General features: G+C 42.9%; 3 protein-coding genes across 6 annotated transcripts; 1 reads left to right on the top strand and 2 right to left on the bottom strand.

The window, feature by feature from the left end:
- Window positions 1-441: 441 nt before the first annotated feature.
- Window positions 442-8,999, bottom strand: LOC119225655 (TBC1 domain family member 10A-like). Its single transcript, XM_037483674.2, has 9 exons — window positions 8,273-8,999; window positions 6,903-7,002; window positions 5,618-5,725; window positions 5,316-5,422; window positions 5,090-5,204; window positions 4,279-4,344; window positions 3,775-3,964; window positions 3,531-3,685; window positions 442-2,739 (listed from the first exon to the last, which is right to left on the bottom strand). Exons 1-9 carry the CDS (start codon window positions 8,452-8,454, stop codon window positions 2,230-2,232), a joined length of 1,533 nt encoding a protein of 510 aa, XP_037339571.2. The 5' UTR covers window positions 8,455-8,999; the 3' UTR covers window positions 442-2,229.
- A 248-nt stretch (window positions 9,000-9,247) lies between these two features.
- sf3a1 (splicing factor 3a, subunit 1) lies at window positions 9,248-14,526 on the bottom strand. The gene is made up of 16 exons (XM_037483667.2): window positions 14,395-14,526; window positions 14,182-14,272; window positions 13,338-13,447; window positions 13,034-13,235; window positions 12,696-12,947; window positions 12,527-12,601; window positions 12,288-12,438; window positions 11,953-12,149; window positions 11,633-11,750; window positions 11,230-11,537; window positions 10,872-11,114; window positions 10,587-10,791; window positions 10,296-10,450; window positions 9,868-9,969; window positions 9,701-9,772; window positions 9,248-9,595 (listed from the first exon to the last, which is right to left on the bottom strand). Exons 2-16 carry the CDS (start codon window positions 14,227-14,229, stop codon window positions 9,494-9,496), a joined length of 2,340 nt encoding a protein of 779 aa, XP_037339564.1. The 5' UTR covers window positions 14,230-14,272; window positions 14,395-14,526; the 3' UTR covers window positions 9,248-9,493.
- Window positions 14,458-18,504, top strand: ccdc157 (coiled-coil domain containing 157). 4 transcript variants are annotated; one of them, XM_037483668.2, is made up of 10 exons: window positions 14,458-14,816; window positions 14,917-15,067; window positions 15,174-15,864; window positions 15,943-16,020; window positions 16,127-16,296; window positions 16,398-16,574; window positions 16,671-16,839; window positions 17,080-17,219; window positions 17,298-17,392; window positions 17,509-18,504. In XM_037483668.2, exons 1-10 carry the CDS (start codon window positions 14,458-14,460, stop codon window positions 17,765-17,767), a joined length of 2,289 nt encoding a protein of 762 aa, XP_037339565.2. In that variant the 3' UTR covers window positions 17,768-18,504. The 4 variants fall into 4 exon arrangements, with proteins under 4 accessions (XP_037339565.2, XP_037339567.1, XP_037339568.1 ...); XM_037483672.2 differs by lacking the exons at window positions 14,458-14,816; window positions 14,917-15,067 and having other exon boundaries at window positions 15,796-15,864; window positions 15,943-16,039; XM_037483670.2 differs by lacking the exons at window positions 16,398-16,574; window positions 16,671-16,839; window positions 17,080-17,219; window positions 17,298-17,392; window positions 17,509-18,504 and having other exon boundaries at window positions 15,943-16,039; window positions 16,127-16,277.
- Window positions 18,505-18,970: the final 466 nt, after the last annotated feature.

Genomic DNA, 18,970 nt, shown 5'->3' on the forward strand with positions numbered 1-18,970 from the left:
TAACATGTTTTATAAATGCAGTTTATCCAATATATAGTTTGATGTTTATATATTATATACTTTGTAAAAACCGTATGTGTACACACCTTCATTCTTACCTTTGTTTACTTTTTCTTCTCTGTGTGCTGTTTGTTTTTATTTGTCTACTACCGTGTATCACCGTGTTGGACCGATGAAAAAAAACCAAATTCTTCTAGGTGTGAGCATACATCGCCAATAAATCTGATTGGGTCATAATCAATGAAGAGAAGTTATGTGTTTGTATAGATTAGCATAACTGAACTCCCTGAATGGCTTAGACATTTTATAAAAAGTGATTCATCTTCCTTTTGTCAGAGTAAGGGCCTTTGTTAAGATGCCCCAGCACCATGCTCACAAACAAGCGATGACTCTGCAGCGCCATCTTGGGGTAAAAACACTATTTAACCAACACAGTTTTTTATGATGGCTTCAAACTAGTTTATTCATACAATTTAAACATGATGCATATCGCCCCATTTTGTCAAACATCGTTTTATTAATCCTAATGTAAATGACACATAATACCAGAACATTTTTATGGTAACAAAAGAATTTACTTGCAAAAGTTACCCACAAATTTTGGATTTTTTAGTGTTACAAATTGATTGAAAAAGATAATGTCTTACACATCGAATTATTTAGACATGTCTTCTCGGTTTATGTAACTGCTACGTAAAATATAGCATTGTACATTGAAAAATACATTTATTAGAAAATAAATTGTTATTTTACAGGTTGTATCTACACAATGAGCATTAAATTATAATATAACATCAGTAAAATGTGTAAGATAAGCAAATAAAGATCAGCTGCATATTGGGAAGGGACTTTCCAAAAATGTGTTATCCTTTTAAACCGCCCTGCTTGTGACAAATGCATTGCTCTGCAATTTGTTTGTATATTAACCACATACAAAAACCCATCTTACACGTGTATTTAAGCTTAATAAAACTCCCTTTACTTGTATCATTGTGATGAAAGTTTTTAAAAAACGTGAACCATCAGAAAAAAGGATTGTCCAATCAGCCCTCATCCTCTGCATGTCTCCATATATCGCTATCAAATTATTCAAAAATATCGCAAAGAAATCTTGAAATCCTTTGATCCCTCTCGACTGTACAGAGTACACCTGGTCACAGGTAGCGGTTCTAATGTCATCTCAAAACATCAGTCTTGATCTGCTTTGGAACTTCTAGCATAATATATATATATATATATATATATGAAAAACCAATTTGCACAACATATTCTTGGCTCCAACTGGATATTTGAGCAAAGCCGGGAAGGAGTTCAGCACAATTAAGTGATTTGAGAACATGCACAAATACATACTTCATAGAGAATTGCATTTGGCAAGAGAGCGCTCTCAGACTGATGAGCTTTTAACAAGCAGGAATGTGCCACGCAGTGAGGAATGTCCAGTGTGCGCCCCCCTTGCTGCCGGAGTAACGTTAATCACCGCTGCTTTAAAGTGTCTGGAAGTGCCTGGCCCGGTGAATGTTGGAGTTGAATCGCATATATTCTTGGGACCCGGGGGGGGGGGGGGGGGGGGAGATTGACCATATATGCACTAGCATGGCATGCACAAACAAATGTCACATTTAAACTGACTTTAAACAAATGACCAAAAGCCGTTCAATTATAAGAAAGAAAAAAAAACAAACATGAAATGCACAAGTTCCCGTACTGAAAAAAAAAGCTCAATCTCAGAATTGTACCTCCCAAAGTTAGTGAAGCCTTGAAGGAATCGCACACCTGCAGCGATCAGCTCTAACAGGGAATGTAACGGTGGAAACCTCGGCCAGGCTGCCCTCTAGTGAACAAAACCGTTAGTGAAATACAAGAGGCTTAGCGACCAATAAATTCCATAGTGTTGAATTGGAGTGGAAAAATATATAAAAACCTGCATTAGCTGTGCCACCTCATTGTCCTGTGAGTCCCATTATAACCTTGAAACACCTATGAAGAACCACTTTGCTCCCAATAACTCAGTAACACGTCTCTCCTGTAGACAGAATACTTGAGAACGGAATAAGTAACAAAATCGTTTTAACGTGACGCCTTAGTGTATCACAGTCATGTAATAGGAAATATAATGTCTAAAATGAATATAAAACAGTCCAACATTAGAATAATAAGACTTGGAAAGTCTGGCAGGAGGGTGCTGGTGTTTGGTTCTCTCACTCACACACACACACGGAAAAAGAGCTACAGGTATGTATCTTGCTCGGTGCTGCTAAGGCTTTGTGTGGATTGCTGAAGGGGAGATTCTTTGGGGGGGGGCAGGTCTGTAGGAGGCGCTGGCTGCTGGCGAGGCGGCTCCGTGTCAGTCTGAGGCGCTGCCTCTGGCGACTCGTTGCCAGCAGGAGGAGGAGCTGGTGGGTCTGCGGCGGGCGGCGGAGGATCGTTGGGGAGAGAGTAGGGATTTGGGATCTCCCCCACGGGCTGGGGCTTCTTTATGCTCTTCTTCTTAAAGCTTCTATTTTCCTCCTTCCCCTTCTTCTTGAGCTGCGGGGTGGGCTGGGGGACATCAAGCACGATGGTCGGGTTCTGCTGCAGGTCCTGGCGCCTCGGCGGCTCCGACAGCAGGACGACGCGGGCGCCGTGCATCCTCGGGGGGGATTTGAAATTCAGCTCGCCGCGGTTCTTCTTCCAGCGCTTCAGCTGGGTGTAGTTCTCCCGCTCCACGTCTCGCGCCGTCACCGGCACCTCCAGGATCTGCGACAGGAAGAGACACGTCATTAAAGCCATCTCCAAGATACAGAGCACTTTCCATAAAGGAACCGTGTGTGAAAAGACCAGACTTTGCTGGGAAACACAGTATGTTCCCTTCCACGTTTGGCCTTTGTGTTAAAAATGTGAACTTTCTCAATAAATGCCAAAAGGTTACCAGGCAGCAGGGTCATCCGCAGACGAGACAACCCTTCGTACAAGAGGTGGTATTGTCAGCCTGGACAGAGACTCGCACGAACCTTGGCGCTCTACCCAGACACTGTCCAGGCAGAACTCTGGTATACATTTGTCTCTGTAGCACTTCCATTCACTCTCTCAGAGTCACTACTGTTTCCTCGGGTGCCTTTCTGAGGCGCCCAGTGTTCATGACCGCCACAACACTCCGCGACGCCGCTAAATGATTCCGGCGGTGCAATATGACTTTCTGTCGATAACAGAGGCCGTTCATTTCTCGCGCAAAAAAGACGTAGTAGAAGACTACTAACGGCAGAGGTTTACGGTAAATAACACTCGCTGGATTTAGGTCATATACATTAGTGGAAAGATACAAAACAACATGCATGATGAGTCCATGTGGGACATAAATGTTCAGCAATACTTTGATACATTAAACTAATTTAACTCCTCCTGCATCTGGTGGACGATTGAACAGTACACTTTTCCAGATTGATTTTGTGCATTGAGAATTAAGCAGGGTAATGTTTATCGAACAGGCATTGTGTTAAAAGGCTTTTCTCTCTGCTCAGTGCACCACATGGCTGCCTCTCTGCGGTTACCTCTCGGACCAGGAAGCCCTCCTGCATGTACCGAGGCTCCAGGGCCCTGAGGAGCTCCATGGTTTCGTACTGGCCCTGGCAGGCCTTCAGCTTCTCCCGGGTACCCAGCATGCACTTCAGAAGCACCAGACCCACACGGAAGATTATCTTCACACCTGGGAGAGGGAGGAGAGCCGAGGTGAGCAACAGGAGGAGGGGGGGAGGGGTGTACCAGTGCAACTACACTGCTACAAGCAATTGTTACCGTCACAGAGGAACATGTCCCAGACGCGCAGCACAGAGGCCCAGGGCAGCGTCCTGGAGAAGGCACACATAAACCACTCAGTCATGTAGAGGATGGGGTCGATCTTGTGTTTCTCCAAATGGCGGAAGGCCACTGGTGAGACACGGCGCAGCACGGCGAACAGGATCTCTCCATCCAACTGTATGGCTTCCTGAAAAAGACACGGGTCGGAGAGCATTAACAGAGAAAACAAAAGTAGGTTTGATCTCTATTGTCGGGGAGGCAACCCGATATGCATGTGGACATTCAACCATTTAAAGTGAAGCATTCAGAATGCGTCATGTTTCTGGAAGCATTTAGTTAATGTGTGTGGTTTCCTTTTGAAATGAATTACATAATTAGAAAATAATAATGCTGAACAGGAACCATCAGAAAAAATTGTTACACAAGATACTTTTGATCCAATACAAATAATTCAGAGATTATGTTCCTAGTGAGGTCATCTTGCATGCGTTTCAATCTTACCAAGCCAGGACTGTAGTAGCCAGGAAGGTACTTCTCACAGATTTGGACCAGCCCCCAGAAGGCATCCTGTGGAAACAAATACAGATGATGTCAGGAAGCCCCAGCAGAAACGTTTGTTTTACCAGACATTTCTGCAAGCTCACAAGGCACGGAGGTCAATGCGTTAGAGGCTGCATAACATATGGGTGAAAGACAAGATCAAAACAAGAACAGTGACGTTACCACAAACACCATCACTGAGCTGGGTCACATTAGGACACCAATAGATAAGCAGCATTTAAAACCTTTACACTCTGTAGACGTTCATCATATACCAGTTTCTTCCTTTGAATTTGTTATAATGATTAACAGGATTTTTAGCATATTTCACATTTAGAACTCTGTTCTCATGCAATAAACATGGATCAGTAAATGATATTTAAAAACCTAAACAACTAAGCTAAGATTTTAGAAACTTTTGCCAAAGTTTTACAGCTGTGAAGTAAACACATCTGCAGCTCTAAAAAGGTCATCATGGCTGCAGTCACAATGTTCCAACTACTATCAGTGTCTTGAGCAACTCAAAGATTTGTCTCATGATAACTTTGTCTGTACAGTCTGTCTCTAAGCTGCTCAGCTTAAAATAGACTATTTGGTCAAGAAATTAAGAAAAAGTGCAGCATTTTTTTTTTTTTAAACGGTTGGATTTTTCTTTCTAAGACCAAAATAGCGACACGCCTTACAACAAATTAACTCTGCGGCCACCAAAAGCCTCCCAACGTGTGCTGACATTTACAGTAGTTTAAATTGTGTGTGTGGAGGAGGGGTGTACCTCAGCAGGCATGTGCATGAGCAGCACAGCAGCGATGGGAGCCTGAGCCTGGCAGTATCCCTCCTCTGGTCTGTACAGAGTGTAGGCCTTAAGAACGCGGAACAGGTCCTGCTGCCTGCGCAGAGTCAGAAACACCAACACACAATCAAAAAGGATTTGAAAAAAAAGGGCCGTGGTACCAATCTACCAATCATTCGGTAACGTCACGTCGTGTCAGACAGCGTACCCGTGTCCTCCCCGGGACACAAACATCTCATGGAAAGGAAACTGTCGATGGAGGTCTTTCTCAATCACGTCCACCCATTTGGGGTCTCCCGGCTGGCTATCCAGTTCCTGAAAAAGATTTTTTTTTTTTTTTAAATCAACAAACAGTGAGAAAGATGGCTGTATTATCAGCAAAGAGCACTTTATTTTAGTTCTCAAACAAAGAAGTAACCCACAGTTTCAGTAGCAATTTCTAAAGAATTTCAAACAAAAAAAAGAGCCCACGGACAGCATATAAGGAACTGAAACAGAAATATCTCTGACCTGAAACTTTCCTCGGTTCTGCTCTTTCTTCACCTTTCCTCCCGACAGGTAGAGCCACGCACGTCCCCGCAGAGCAGGAGGGATTCCTTTCTGGCACCGCAGCCTCACCTGAGCCACAGAAACAAGGGATCCCCAAATAAAGCAGCATACGGAGCGTGACAACGGTTCAGTGTGGCACAGCATGTGCAGTCTGTGGTAAAAGCCCCGGACCATCACTTGGTATCGGTTCCTTTTTTTGAATACACATGAACTGCAGTTATCGGCTGTTTAGAAGAGTAAAAGCTTGCGGTCTGTCGTGAAAAATGACAGCTGGGAATATTGATTTTGTACTGGAAAATAAGGTTTAGACGTACCGAAAGCAAGATGAAAGTAATGCAATATCCCTCCATAGTCCGCTCTTGGAATCAGAATCAGCCTTATTGGCCGGGTACGCATTTTTTTTTTCTTCTTTATTTTCCACATGTTTTTGCGAATGAACAAGAAAATGTAAAAAGATAAAACAAGGACAACAGAAAAGGGAAAGACGGATGGAAGTATTGACCAACTATATATTGTACTTTGCGTGTACAGTGCTGCATGCCTACATACTTCCTCAGAATACCTCAAGCATAACTTGGGCGGGGTGTCTAAGTAACAGCGAAGCTATAATATGTCATATAGAGTTGCAAGCCATTTTGGACACAATAGATTGGTTGAACAAACACAGGTGTTGGTTTGACTTCCAATACAATTTCTGGATACTATTGATTTCTTTTTCATTTTAATGTGACTCTGGCTTCCCCAAGGAGGCCTTTCTATTATAATAGAAATAATATTATTATGAACAAAGAGGGCACAATAAGGGACTAGAAACTCTCACCGTGTCAGTTATTCGACATGCAGCTCTTCTCATAGAAATCAACCACCACCACACCCTAAATCTAAATCCAAGACTGTCACTCTGTCACATGGTGCATGTGACGATAAAGGGATGGGTTGTGTCCTGTCGTGCTGCTGACGCATGGAAACAAGGTGAAACTGCAGCCCTGTGCTGAATTGCTGGGTGCTTGACACAGAACCAGCAGGACAAGTGCAGCGGCTATCTCTGCGTCCGCCACTTTGCAGCATGGGTATTAGAGGTGAACCACAGATGTGTATATATACACATACACAGAAAGATTTAGAAATTGTAAGAACCAAAACACTACGGTTGCTGGTCCGGCCTAACCACACGGCTAGCAGAGTGCAAAACATACGACCAGAGCACTCGCTACTTTGTGTTATTGAGTTAATATTTGGGTCTGACCTTGTTGAATCTCTTGATCATCCACTTATCCCAGTGGCTGAGCATGTCCAGCCACTTCAACTCCCTTTGCCGGAGCACCTGTGGGGGCAAATCCTGCGCTCTGGGGGCACAATGGAGAGAAGACAGGAAAGAATTACTATTTTGTCACATTAATTCAACATCTAAATTCTGTCTCCCTGTCTTTCAAATAAAACAAAGACTCAAGTAAACCTTTTGATTGGCTGAACATAAATAGGCAGAATATGGGAAGGGTGTGACAAAAACAAAACAAAAACCCTCCCCAGAAAGACTGCTCATCTCTGGGTGTATCCTCAGATCTGCGTAGGTGGTCATTGTTCATATGCAGTCGTTGAGCTATGAACCTCGTTTTAAGGAGACAATCAAAACACACAAACCCACATCTAGCCTGATGACTGTTAGATCTAAAAATAATTGAAAAAGGAGGGCAAGTAAAGTTCTCGCAGAAAAAGAAGAACATTATGAATGAGGTCTGATGCTCTACTGAGGTATGTAATTATCTCATCGACACAAGCCTATAATTGTCGGGTTCAAAGAGTCTTCAAAGACAGTTTTGGTAAACTTGGGAAAGCCCTCTTACGGTTAAAGAAAATAACTGTATATATATCGGGGATCAGTACAACAATATTTGACTCTCCTGCTTCAGCGTCTAAAGACCCTGAGAACAGTAACCTTCAAATCTCTGCCAAACAGTGCAAGTTAAGCCCTGGATGTGTGACCACCCACAGCACGGTGAGCCAGGAGAGGCCCTTCAGCAACGGGGCACCAGAGCCGTGGCTCCAAGTCGGTCCAAAAACTCCCCCCACACAAAAAAAAAAAGGAAGTTCAGAGCCAAACGGTGCTTGGCACAACTTTCTCTCACCACTTCCACTGTTTCAGGGCTGTAATGTGGGCTCAAGGCCCCCATTTAAAAAGAAAGACAGAAGCCTTCTTAAAGAAAAAAAAAAACACTTGTGTCAAAGGCTATGAATTAACTAATTCAAAAACAACCACAGAAATAGTGTGAATTGTTTCCTTAGCTTTTCCCTAAAAAAATAGTAATAAGATATATATCTATGATACAAATGGTTTACATGAGGGAATGAAGATAAGCACATGCTACGGGTTGTGTATTTGCCACACATCTAAACATCTAAACGCACACAGTGCCACGCAGCAGGTACGGAGCCCCGCGATAACTTAAGTCATAAGTAATCATTGAGACATCAACATGTCGTTCCCCTTCTAAGATTTTGCTGAGGTGGAATAAAAATAAATTGAAAAAATTAAAAATAATTTTAAAAAATCAAGTTCGCATCCTTTGAATAATTGAGTGGCGATGAAGCAGTGAGTCGAGTCGAGGAGAGACTTACGATTCCTCCGTGTGCTGCTGAGCCCCGCCGATGAATCCATATTTGTCCGTTTGTCTGTCGCTGGTGAATCCGTTGATCTCGGAGTCGGATCCCAAAGAGCTTTCGTCGTCGATGTGGCTGCTGCTGATGGTCCGGATGCTTCTCGTGTCCACCGACTGACGGCCGTTCTCCATTCTGGCCATGGTAGCAAGAGAGCTAACGCTAGCTGGCTAGCCAGGGTAGCTAACGTCAGCGAGCTTGTTGACAGCCCGAAGTCAGAAGTGCTCCTCTGCATATGTTGTCCAACTAAACCACGTCGACGCCATGATTCTGGGACGGGAGAGAAACTTCCCACGTACTGTTTCGTGTGTAAGTGTTAGGTACCGTTAAACCAAAGGGTCACAATAAATAGGTCAGTAACGTTAGTTCACGTTGGTTGGCGGAGGTCAACTAGAATGCTTATTTTGATTTAACATTAGCTAGCTAATGGTAGCCCGCTAACGAAAAGTTAGCTTTCAAAGCTAGCGCTTCAATTCCCAGCTCTTCTTACGGTGATCCTACCTTCAACGAGCTAACCCGGTATAATCAGCTTGTATTTCATAGTTAGCCATGAACAAACTGTGTAGGATGGTTAACCGACTAGTTTATCATGTTCTCAGCGAACGGATGTCTCGGCTCCCCGTCCTGTCATCCCGAGTGTGCTGGACAGATTTTGACTCGAGCCAGAAGTCCTCAGTCCGGGGTTGGTGCGCTTTACCCCTAGTGGCTGCATTACAAAGTCCATCTTATGTCTGGAAAAACATGCGCTAGGTTATAAACGCTTTCTCCTCCACTGCAATTCAAACAATCCCACTTTTCCAAAGGGAACCACCTTTTTATTCCAGACTAACCGTTCACTGTGGTGTTTAGTCTACATGACTTATCCTAGTCTCAATGCACGTGGCCTCCATACTCACATTAAATAGTTTCTTATACACATCACAAAGCAACAAAACACATGTTTGTATCTCTTTATTTAGCATTATGGGTCTCAACATGTCACAAGTTACTATATTATGAAGAAATCAAGAGTTGAACATTGGGAAGCCATGACTGCCAGTTAGGTACAATTTCTTTAACATTGAGTTGACAAAAAAATAAACAAAATGTAAAGGAAATCATTTTTGGAAAAATGTCATTCGCTAAAATTACATGAGTGAGTGAAAAGATGTTCACGTAAAATATTTCTTCTTGCTGCATGTCTCACTTCTTTCGTCCACCTCTCTCCTTCAGTGCCAGGTGGATGACTGCGCCATTACTCATGTTGTAATAAGCCAGGGAGTTGGAATCTTTGATGAAAATGCCCTAAAAAAGGAACCAAAAACAACCCATAGATTATCAAACAATCTAACATCGGGTTCAAAAGGGTCAACAGAAAGCTAATCAAAAATAATTCAAACGACAGTTTACCTCAAATTGCAACTTCTGTTTCCCTGCTGGCATGCCTGTAGCTTCATGGATTTTGACTTTAATAACAGATACCTGTGGAGACATTGCAGTTGCAGTTAAAGATGCAATAGTTGCACATGCTTACACTCACTTAGAAACAAGAAAATAATAAGCCACCCGTTACAAACCTGATCTGTGAGCGGGACAGTGAAATTAAGCACTTGGCCATTCAGCTTCCATTCGGTCTTGTCCTGCATGTTGGGTACCTGAACTTTAACTGCCACAGGGCCCTGAGAAAGAAAAAATAGAAGAGTCCCTTTTTATAACAAGACTAGCAAAATCCAATACAGCTACCTTTAGATATAGCTGGTGAGATTAAGTTTTGATAAACCAATCAAAACCAGGAATATTGAATTTCACAGCCATCACAATGGAACATGAACCCAGACCTACTTTATTCATATACAGACATTAAACTTTGGTTGTTCCATCTGTATCATTTTGGCGCTAATAAAAGGTTTGAAACCAGTATTTGTATTTCTGTCTGAAATGCCAGATGGCCAAATTCACCATTGGCCATTGGAAATTAACATATTATTTTACTGCTTAAACACACCTTATTTCTACGAAGGAACTCCTCTTCTGGAATGAGGTTGTCCTCCGTCTTCATCTTCTTGTTGACTGGTTCATCGTCGTGAGGTGGCGGCGGGTGGGATGGTGGGGCAGGAGCAGAGCTTGGGGGTTGTGGTACGGGAGGGGCGGGGACAAATGCTGAAAGAAAAAGCAGTTATTTCAATTTAAAATAATAATGAGGACACTTTTGTGGGAAAGGTTCACTTGATGTGCTAAATATTTTGCGCATTAATTTTGAATGTCAGGTATAAGTGTGTGGAAACCTTCATCTTACCAGTTGGAACAACCATGGGAGGTGGTCTGGGTGCCATCATGTGAGGTGCTGGTGGTGGCATGGGGACCACATTGATGCGGGGAGCAGGAATCATCGGAGGCATGGATGCTATAACATGACCTGGTGTAAGGCGCACCACAGGAGACATTGGCGGTCTCGGAATTACAGGTACAGCAGAGAGGAGAGTGGTGCGCACTGGTGCCATCTGTTGACAATGAACACATTAGTGAGTTATTAGTTATTTAATTTCATTACAAATGAAGTTTTCTTAATTTTTTTACTTACAGATTGAAGTGGGCGAGGCATTGTCATTTGGGGATTGGGTTTAGGCATACTCATTTGAGAGGGCATGGGTGGCTGGTGATGAATTTCGCTCGGCTTGCTTGGGCCAATTTTCTCCCTGGCGTCGTCCTCTCCCACCAGTCCTTTGGCCTTGTGAATGGCTTCGATCTGCTCCTGCAGGGTGATGTTGGCCTGTGCTGCCTGCTGGGTACGAGCCATGCTCCCAGAGTGGCCATCCCAAGTAACCTGGTGACATGGAAAAAGAGAAAAACTCACTGACTCAATTCCTAAAAACGACACCAAACTGTAGGAATTCCTTTAACCCCCTTATTGTGTAGTATAAACCCATTGCGGTACTCACTTTCTCCTCTGGCTTCTGGATTTCTTCTTCACCAATCTTCTTACCGATGGCGGTTTCTTCCACACCGAAGATATCCGTTCGCCTTTCAGCCAGCTGTTTCAAGCTACTCTCAATATCCAAACCAGGAGCATAGACTTCATCTTCGGTCTGCCTCTCTCGGATGCTGCGGTCCCGTTGTTCCAGCCAGCGCGGATCCAGCAGACCAATACGCATGTGCTCTTGCATCTTACTGGCTTGGATCTTCTCACCAGTAATTGGTGAGATGAGGTACTCGTCTGGAGTTATGATCGAGGGTGGAGCCTTGGAAGCTGTAAGGAAGCAATGGTTTAAGATTAGCACATTGTAGATAGTAACAGCCTTTTATTCAATTGGTGTTTCCTCTTCAAAAGGTCACACGTGTTACCTTTGGGATCGTAGTCTTTGCGAATGATAACCTGGTCTGGAGTAGGGGGCAGTGGTGGTGGCATAGGGTTGTCTGGAGGCAATGGAGCCTTCATGCCATCATCATCATCATCAGAACCCTTAAGAAAGCAAGAAAGGGTGAATATAATATGTTGTTACGAGCACGTGTCCTTTTTTTCTAGCAGGTCTTGTGACAGATCATGTGACAGATCATTTTAGTACAGTATTTAATTGGAAGTAAATGAAAGGGGGGCAGCTTGCAATTGGTCATGGGTCAGGATTTTACAAGGCACAATAATTCATTTTTTTATAATTTCTTACCTCATCCATGTCCTGCACTTGTGTGTCTTGATCCGGTTGTGAGGGGTGGCGTTCGCCCCGAACATCCCGTTCATCGTCGTCATCCTCACTTTCAACCTCCATCTCCACCTCTTCACTCTCTCCATACTTCTCATAGCGCTCTTGAATCAGGATGCGAGCGCCGAGCTCTTCTGGTGTGGTAGGTGGGGGGAAGTGGCCTGGGATAATGGAGAAGCCAATAAATAAATCATTCTAGATACATTTTGGATGTTACATGTTTAACAGTTAGAGTGGTCAATGATATATTATTTTGGATGTTACATGTTTAACAGTTAGAGTGGTCAATGATATATTACCCTGTTCGTTGGGCTGGAAATCCACCGTCTCAACCACCACAAAGTCATGCCAGTCTATTTGGGCATATGCCACACGTTCTTTCTCTCTTTCCTCCTCTTCCTTCTTTCTCTCACGCTCCTGGAACTTTGCCCACTCAACACGGTACCTCACCTAAAGGTTGTGCAGAAAGACGGCTCAATACAGGCAACATGCTATTCATGGCTTACTGTGAGAAACAATAACTGTTTAAGGGGATTACCTGGTCCATAACCTCTCTTGGATTCTCAGCTTCTTTCTTCAGCTTGATCAGAAGGCCTTTGGGAGGGATCAAAATCTACATTTGGCACAACAAAATCAAGACATAGTTTAGCATCCCCTCCCAAGCATAGAATAATGGTAATATCAGGGGATCAGTTTGTAAGGCTCACCTTTGTGTACTGCTCAACGAGTTTGGTGAAGTAGTTGAAAAGGCTGTGCTGCGGCCGCAGGAAGTCAAACTGGTAGTTCCTCTGTTCTTTCTGCATGAGCTGAGTAAGAAACTGGCGGCCATTGCGAGCAACAAACTGGGCCGTGAGCTTGACAACATCAAGATCGAATGCTGAGATAGATGGCGGATCCGCAATGAACTCATACTCTGGAGGTGGTTCTTTTGGGACCACCAACTCTTGAATCACCTGCACCTATTGACAAATACACCGTATTAGTGGATGGACAAAAAACATTTAAAAGGCCATGAATAAAAAAACATTTAAATGCCATTTCTTACTTTTTGAGAAAGCTGAGATTGCAGCATGGCCTGCTGCATAACCTTGGGCACTGCCGCAGATGGTTCCTGTCCTTTCCCCTCCTTAAATTCATTGACCTTGTGACGGTAGTAGGCATGGTAGGGGTCATTTGGGTTGAGGAAATTAAACTTTGGATTGTTGATCTCATTCTGACGGATTCTCGCTTCAAACTCGGGTCCATTCCTGTTAAATGACAAGGCCTTTGTTATATTCATCGCCCCCAATTTATTTTTTCATCCGGTATATATATGATATGTAACAATTAATACACGTGGAGTTACTAACCTGGCAACAAAGCTGGCTGTCTTGTCAACAATGTTTCGAACCTCAGGAGGCGGGTAGATGATACCAACGATGGATTTAGTGGCTGGGGTTTCTTCTGCTGGAGCCTCATTCTGTTGGCAAAATGTATATTTGTTAGGCCTTTGCATTTGTAATATGCGAAAATTAAAGATTCCTGATTGATATTCACTATTATACTCTTCATATACTACCAAAACATCACCCAACTCTTGTACTATTAAACTCCTTTTAGGCGAGTTTAATTGTGTAGCACATTTAAACTACAAAGCAATTTTAGACAAAAAACTACATGCTTCACATAAAACCACGGCAAAAGAAAAGGAAATTTAAAAACAAATCATTGATTGAACGATAAAAAAAACTTTGACCCCCAGTAGCATTATGCTATGCATATGGATTTAGTTTTAATATCAGATGTTGTGAGCAATCTGATAGTCATGCTTCTATTCTAAAACCTGCGGCTCATTCATAAATAAACAGATACCAACAACAGTAATTATATCGCTATCTATAAAATCCTAATCGAGTAACAATAGATTCGCTGTAAAAGTCATCACGACGAATACGAGTCGACGAGTAAACGTTTGAAAAACTTTAAAAACAACAGATTTCGTTTTAGTTAACCGTAACGTCAGCGGCGTGAATTGACCCTAAGAGCTAACTATAAGCTAACACGATTTACGCCTTGTGGAAACGATCCGAAATAGACTCCAACGTTACCTACTCTGCAATTCACGTTCATTCGGATTTATTTGACTGTAAATAGTTCATTGTTAACTAGCTTCCCCTCGCAGAAACAGTATTTTCCATGATTAACGTTAGTAACCTTGTTGTTGGGCTCCGGCTGAACAATTTGAACAGGCCCAGGCGGCATGGCGAGGTCTTATTGTCGGTTAAAGCTGGATGTAGCAGTTAGCCTGCAAAACACCAAAATAACAAGAAGACTTATGTATGTTATATACACAACTCATACCATACAATTATCTAGAAACACAATGTGTAACATTTAACTATACATTCACTGTAGTCAAACCCTTACTTGGTCGCGCTTTCGTTGACCCAATAGAGACGTATCACTTCCGGACTCGTGCCGCAATGGACTATGGGGCTTGGAGTAGTTTTTTGCTGGTTTCCAAGGCGATGCGATTCCAACAAACTACACATACTTGCCCTCAGGGCCGTGTCGTGTCGAAACAACAATATCTTGTCAGATATGAGTCAGTTTTTGGGTCGTCAGGACTGTATCGAAAGCATCCGAAAAGACGTCGTTGACCTTCAAGGTGCGATTCTGGATGTCTTTTCTAGAACTGGACCAGTCCGCTTTTCCTCATGGAAGTTCCCCGATAAACTCTCGTGTAATCTGGACATGGTAGCTCTACTGGAGCAATATGACTTTGTGGATGGGGAGGATGCATTCAATCAACATTCCCACATCGTGTTATTGGAGCTGGTGATTGACAGGTAATACATGTATCAAATGAACACATTTTAACAATACTTATTATAATTGTTTGTTGAATATTTCAACATCACTTGTCCTTTTTCTCGTTTTTTGCTGAAGACTACTGCTTCTTCAACAAAGCTTCAATGCGTATGTTGAGCAGATTAGGTGCAGTCACAGCAGAGAACAAACCCAGCAGAGAGGATGTCTGTCAGTTGGTCTTGTTGTCCGAAACTATTGGAGTAATTTGGTTCAGTTTGCCAACATCAAGGTAGGGACATTGTTTTGTTGAGATAAAGATTTAAAACATGTCAAACGAAGGCCAATACAAAATAGACAATTAGACAATTAGACAATTTTTTTTGTTCTTTTTTTAGGGGACATACAAAGACATCAAGAAACAAACTAAAGCAAAGCCATTTGACTCTGATGAATCAGAGACGGTGTCATCGGTCTCTCCCCAAGTGAGCACGTGCAGATATGGTTCTTCTGCTTGGTCTTCAACAAGCTCCTTTAAGTTTTTGCCCCAGAATCCTGTGCCTTCCAGTGCAACACACGACACCCCGTGCTATCCTAAAGTCGACAGCCACAATGTAAGCTGCCAGACTGTAGAATCATCCCTTGTTCCCTGCAGTGCATGCCACCAAGTGCAATCTACTTTGACAAAAACAGGACATGCTTTGGTGGAACTGCTTCAGAGTGAGAGCCTGCCCTCATCTCTGCAGCCACTTTTAGTAGCCGTGGGAGACACCCTGGAGCTGGGACATATGACAGCAGGCGATGTGGCTCTCTGGGCCAATGAGCAGCTAAGAGACATACGCCGGCTGGAAAAACATCTTCTAGATGTGCGCGGTACTGTGCAGCCGCTTAAACATGGACTTGCAGAAGCAGAAGCTGAGCGTGACAGATTTAGGTCCAAGCTGGAAATGAAACAGAAAGAGTTCAAGCAAGAGATGGAAAGACACCAAGTGAACACAGTCCAGCTAGAGTTTTCACTGAAGAAAGCACAAAGATCAATGAAAGAAACAGAGAAAAGGCTGCAGGAAGAGAAGCAACAACTAAAGAGAGGTGCAGAAATGTCGGAAATTAATATGATTGCAAGTCATTGCAACCACATACTTTATATCTTTGCTATTTTTGTAACAGAAACATTGTGCTTGGAAGAGAGTAATTCAAGACTGAAAGAGCAAGTGGAAGTACAGCGTGATGCATTACAGGTACTTGGTAAGGACATACCATTCAGGTACAGACAGCAAAATGCAGAAATGCACTTGTGTTAAAAACAACCTAATATTCAGTTGTTCAGTTGGTCGTTTTGATTATGCAATAGAACAAGAAACCAATGTGCTGCAGGATAAAGTGAGGACCTTGCACACAGAGGAAGAGGCCCGTTTGACACTACAGCAAAAGATCCAACATTTAGAGAGTCAAATCTCTGAAACTCAACTTCATCTTGACAAAGAGAATGCAAAGTACCGCAGCGCTTGTCGACAGCAAGAGGTCAGTGACGTCAAAATCGCTTAGCTAAAGTCCATAACTGTATTTAAATAGATGTAGACATGTGTGTGTGTGTGTGTGTGTGTGTGTGTGCGCGCGCCTAGTCAATGCAGGCGAAGCAAACGTCTTTGTTAGAGAGAGTTGACGCCCTCGACGAAGAGTGTGAGGAGCTGCGCAGGCAGGCAGTGGAGAGCGAGGAGAGACAGCTTGACCTTCACAATCAGCTGCAACAGATGACTGAGGACAAGGACCAAGTTCAGGCTCAGTTTGCCGAGCAGCAGGTTTTTCTGGAGTTCTTGCGTGCAGCTTCACATTTGCATCCTTTTTATGACTTTTCTTCAATGACCTTTTCATGCTGCAATGCTCCTGCCCAACAGGACCTGTGCTTGGAGCTCCAAAAGGAGAAGCGGACCCTGGAAACATACGCATGCGAGCTAAAGAGCAGCGTGGCTGAGCTCAAGGAGTATGTGACAGCTTTGAGGGAGAGAGAGAGGCTGTTGGTGGCTTTCCCAGAGCTCAGCCCTCTGACTCGGGACCAACCAAAGAGTACGGCAGTAGTGCACTATTTGTCTATACAATATTTACATTTCGCATGAAACATCCACTGACTGACATTAAATGTAAATACAACCTGCTCAGTGCTACCTGTACTGCTCTGGAGCACCAGATAACCGCTTCCATGAAATACACCCAAACATGTATCCACTCATTTATGTCCCTACTCCTTTTTCTAAGTAACGCAGTCAGGTTAAAAGTGTTTAAATGTTGTTCATTGCACATTTCAAGGTACAGGAAGTGTGCTTTTGGATATGGAGCAACAATTTCAGGCAAATGACATCCGTGCAAAAATTCTGGAGCAAGAAAACAGTACCTTGTACTCCAGCCTTATGAAACTGAGGCACAGAGCACAAAATAGTGCCAACGGGGTAAGTGTATAAAGATATGCGACTTGGTGATCTGGTGGATGTTGGAGTTCATATCAGACTATGTGGTTTTATCAACAGGAGGCCTCAGCTCAGCAGACCTGGAGCCCCTCTCTGGACAGCTCATCGGTTGAAAGGGAACAAAACCACCTGACACCAATGCAAAAGCGCCCCCTGTGAGTTTGATTTGTTCAAATTGTTACTTTTGAAAACATGAAGTGTTATTCATACATTTTTACAAATGGTTAACAATCACGCTGCGTCACGGCCTTACTTCTCTTCCGTGCCACAGGCAGAGCAGCAGTGCAACCGAGCTGGAACACGATAACAGAGCGAGGGAAGCCAGTCGAGTGGAACGTGGTCTATTGTCAGCCGGGTCATTGGATCGTGTTTCCACTGCCTCTGCCTCCCCCTCGTCCCTGCAGCTTCACCTTCAAACCCTCCAACTCAACACGGACACCGATGCTGCTAAAAGCCACGCAAAAACACGCCACGCTTCTCTTCTCTCTCGGTGCAGAAGCTCAAATCAGAGGAAAAAAAACAAACCCTGAATGCATAAAAGCGTTCTGGGAGAAAACCTTCTTGCAAATGCTGTGAAAATGGACAACTACAAAGCTCATAAAAAAGCAAATTCCCCACATTAATATATCATAATGTATTAGTACATTATACCAGACTAACACTAATTATTTAGTAATTGTCAATTAAATTACATTGTAGAGTATGACAATGGTCTACCACTACATTTGCCCATATGTCAAGGTGAATACATACATTATAGATATGAACTAATTGTGGATTTATGTAAAGAGCACTGTTACTTTTATAGGGTATTGATGTCTTTTGTATATCAGGTTTCAGGTTGAACGATATGCTGCATGCACATGAATGGGTGGCCTTCACAGCACACGAGTCCCTTGTCTCAGACGATGTTTGTACAACATTGAGCGTCACACAGACGTTCTCATAGAGACAAATGTGTTGATGGATATTTAAGTGCTAACTAATGGTGTTGTGCTCACGGGATTCACGCTGTGCTGTATCACCACAGATCCTTATTTCAGTCCCTCCAAGTTAACCTCAGGTATTGGGAATGCTCAGAAATTGAGACCACACATTGTTAGTTTGTTTAGAATCATATTTGGTTTAAAATGCCCTTAGCTCAGCTGCGTACTCTGGCCTGCAAGGGACTAAACGTTTGTGTCAGAGCTGTTAAAGTTCAAAGTTAATTTGTTCTTGTATTGAAAAGAACCCGTGTGAAAATGAGTAATAACAAACGTCTGATTAACATACTTGTCATACCAACACTCATTTTATCACCTGAATGAACCCCTCACCTATCATTTCATTTAGTTAAAAGACAGCTGATGACCTTAGGGTTAATCCTTAAATGGGTTTAATTACACACCTGTGTGAATGTCTGATCATGCATGCAACGGGAGTAGACAAGGCGGTTAATTCATATCACTTATGGCATTTAGTCAAGTTAATCAAAAGCAGTAAACAAAAATACTTTTAAATTTATGTTACAGACAAGAGTGTGAGATGAGTTTCTTTTCAAAGAGGAAGTTCAGTAAAGAAGAGGAAATCATTTATTATCTGGCTTTAAACACAAAACAAGTGTTACGTAACGTAATTAGGAAGTAGAGGTCATGTATTTCAGTGACTGAGCAGGCTTGATGGTACAAAATAAGTTATTCTTCATTTTGATAACAAAAGAAACAATTAGCCTATCAAACATAAAACAAAGGTTA

The sequence above is a fragment of the Pungitius pungitius genome, chromosome 5 (assembly GCF_949316345.1).
Source record: "Pungitius pungitius chromosome 5, fPunPun2.1, whole genome shotgun sequence".
In the NCBI taxonomy this organism is placed as follows: domain Eukaryota; kingdom Metazoa; phylum Chordata; class Actinopteri; order Perciformes; family Gasterosteidae; genus Pungitius; species Pungitius pungitius.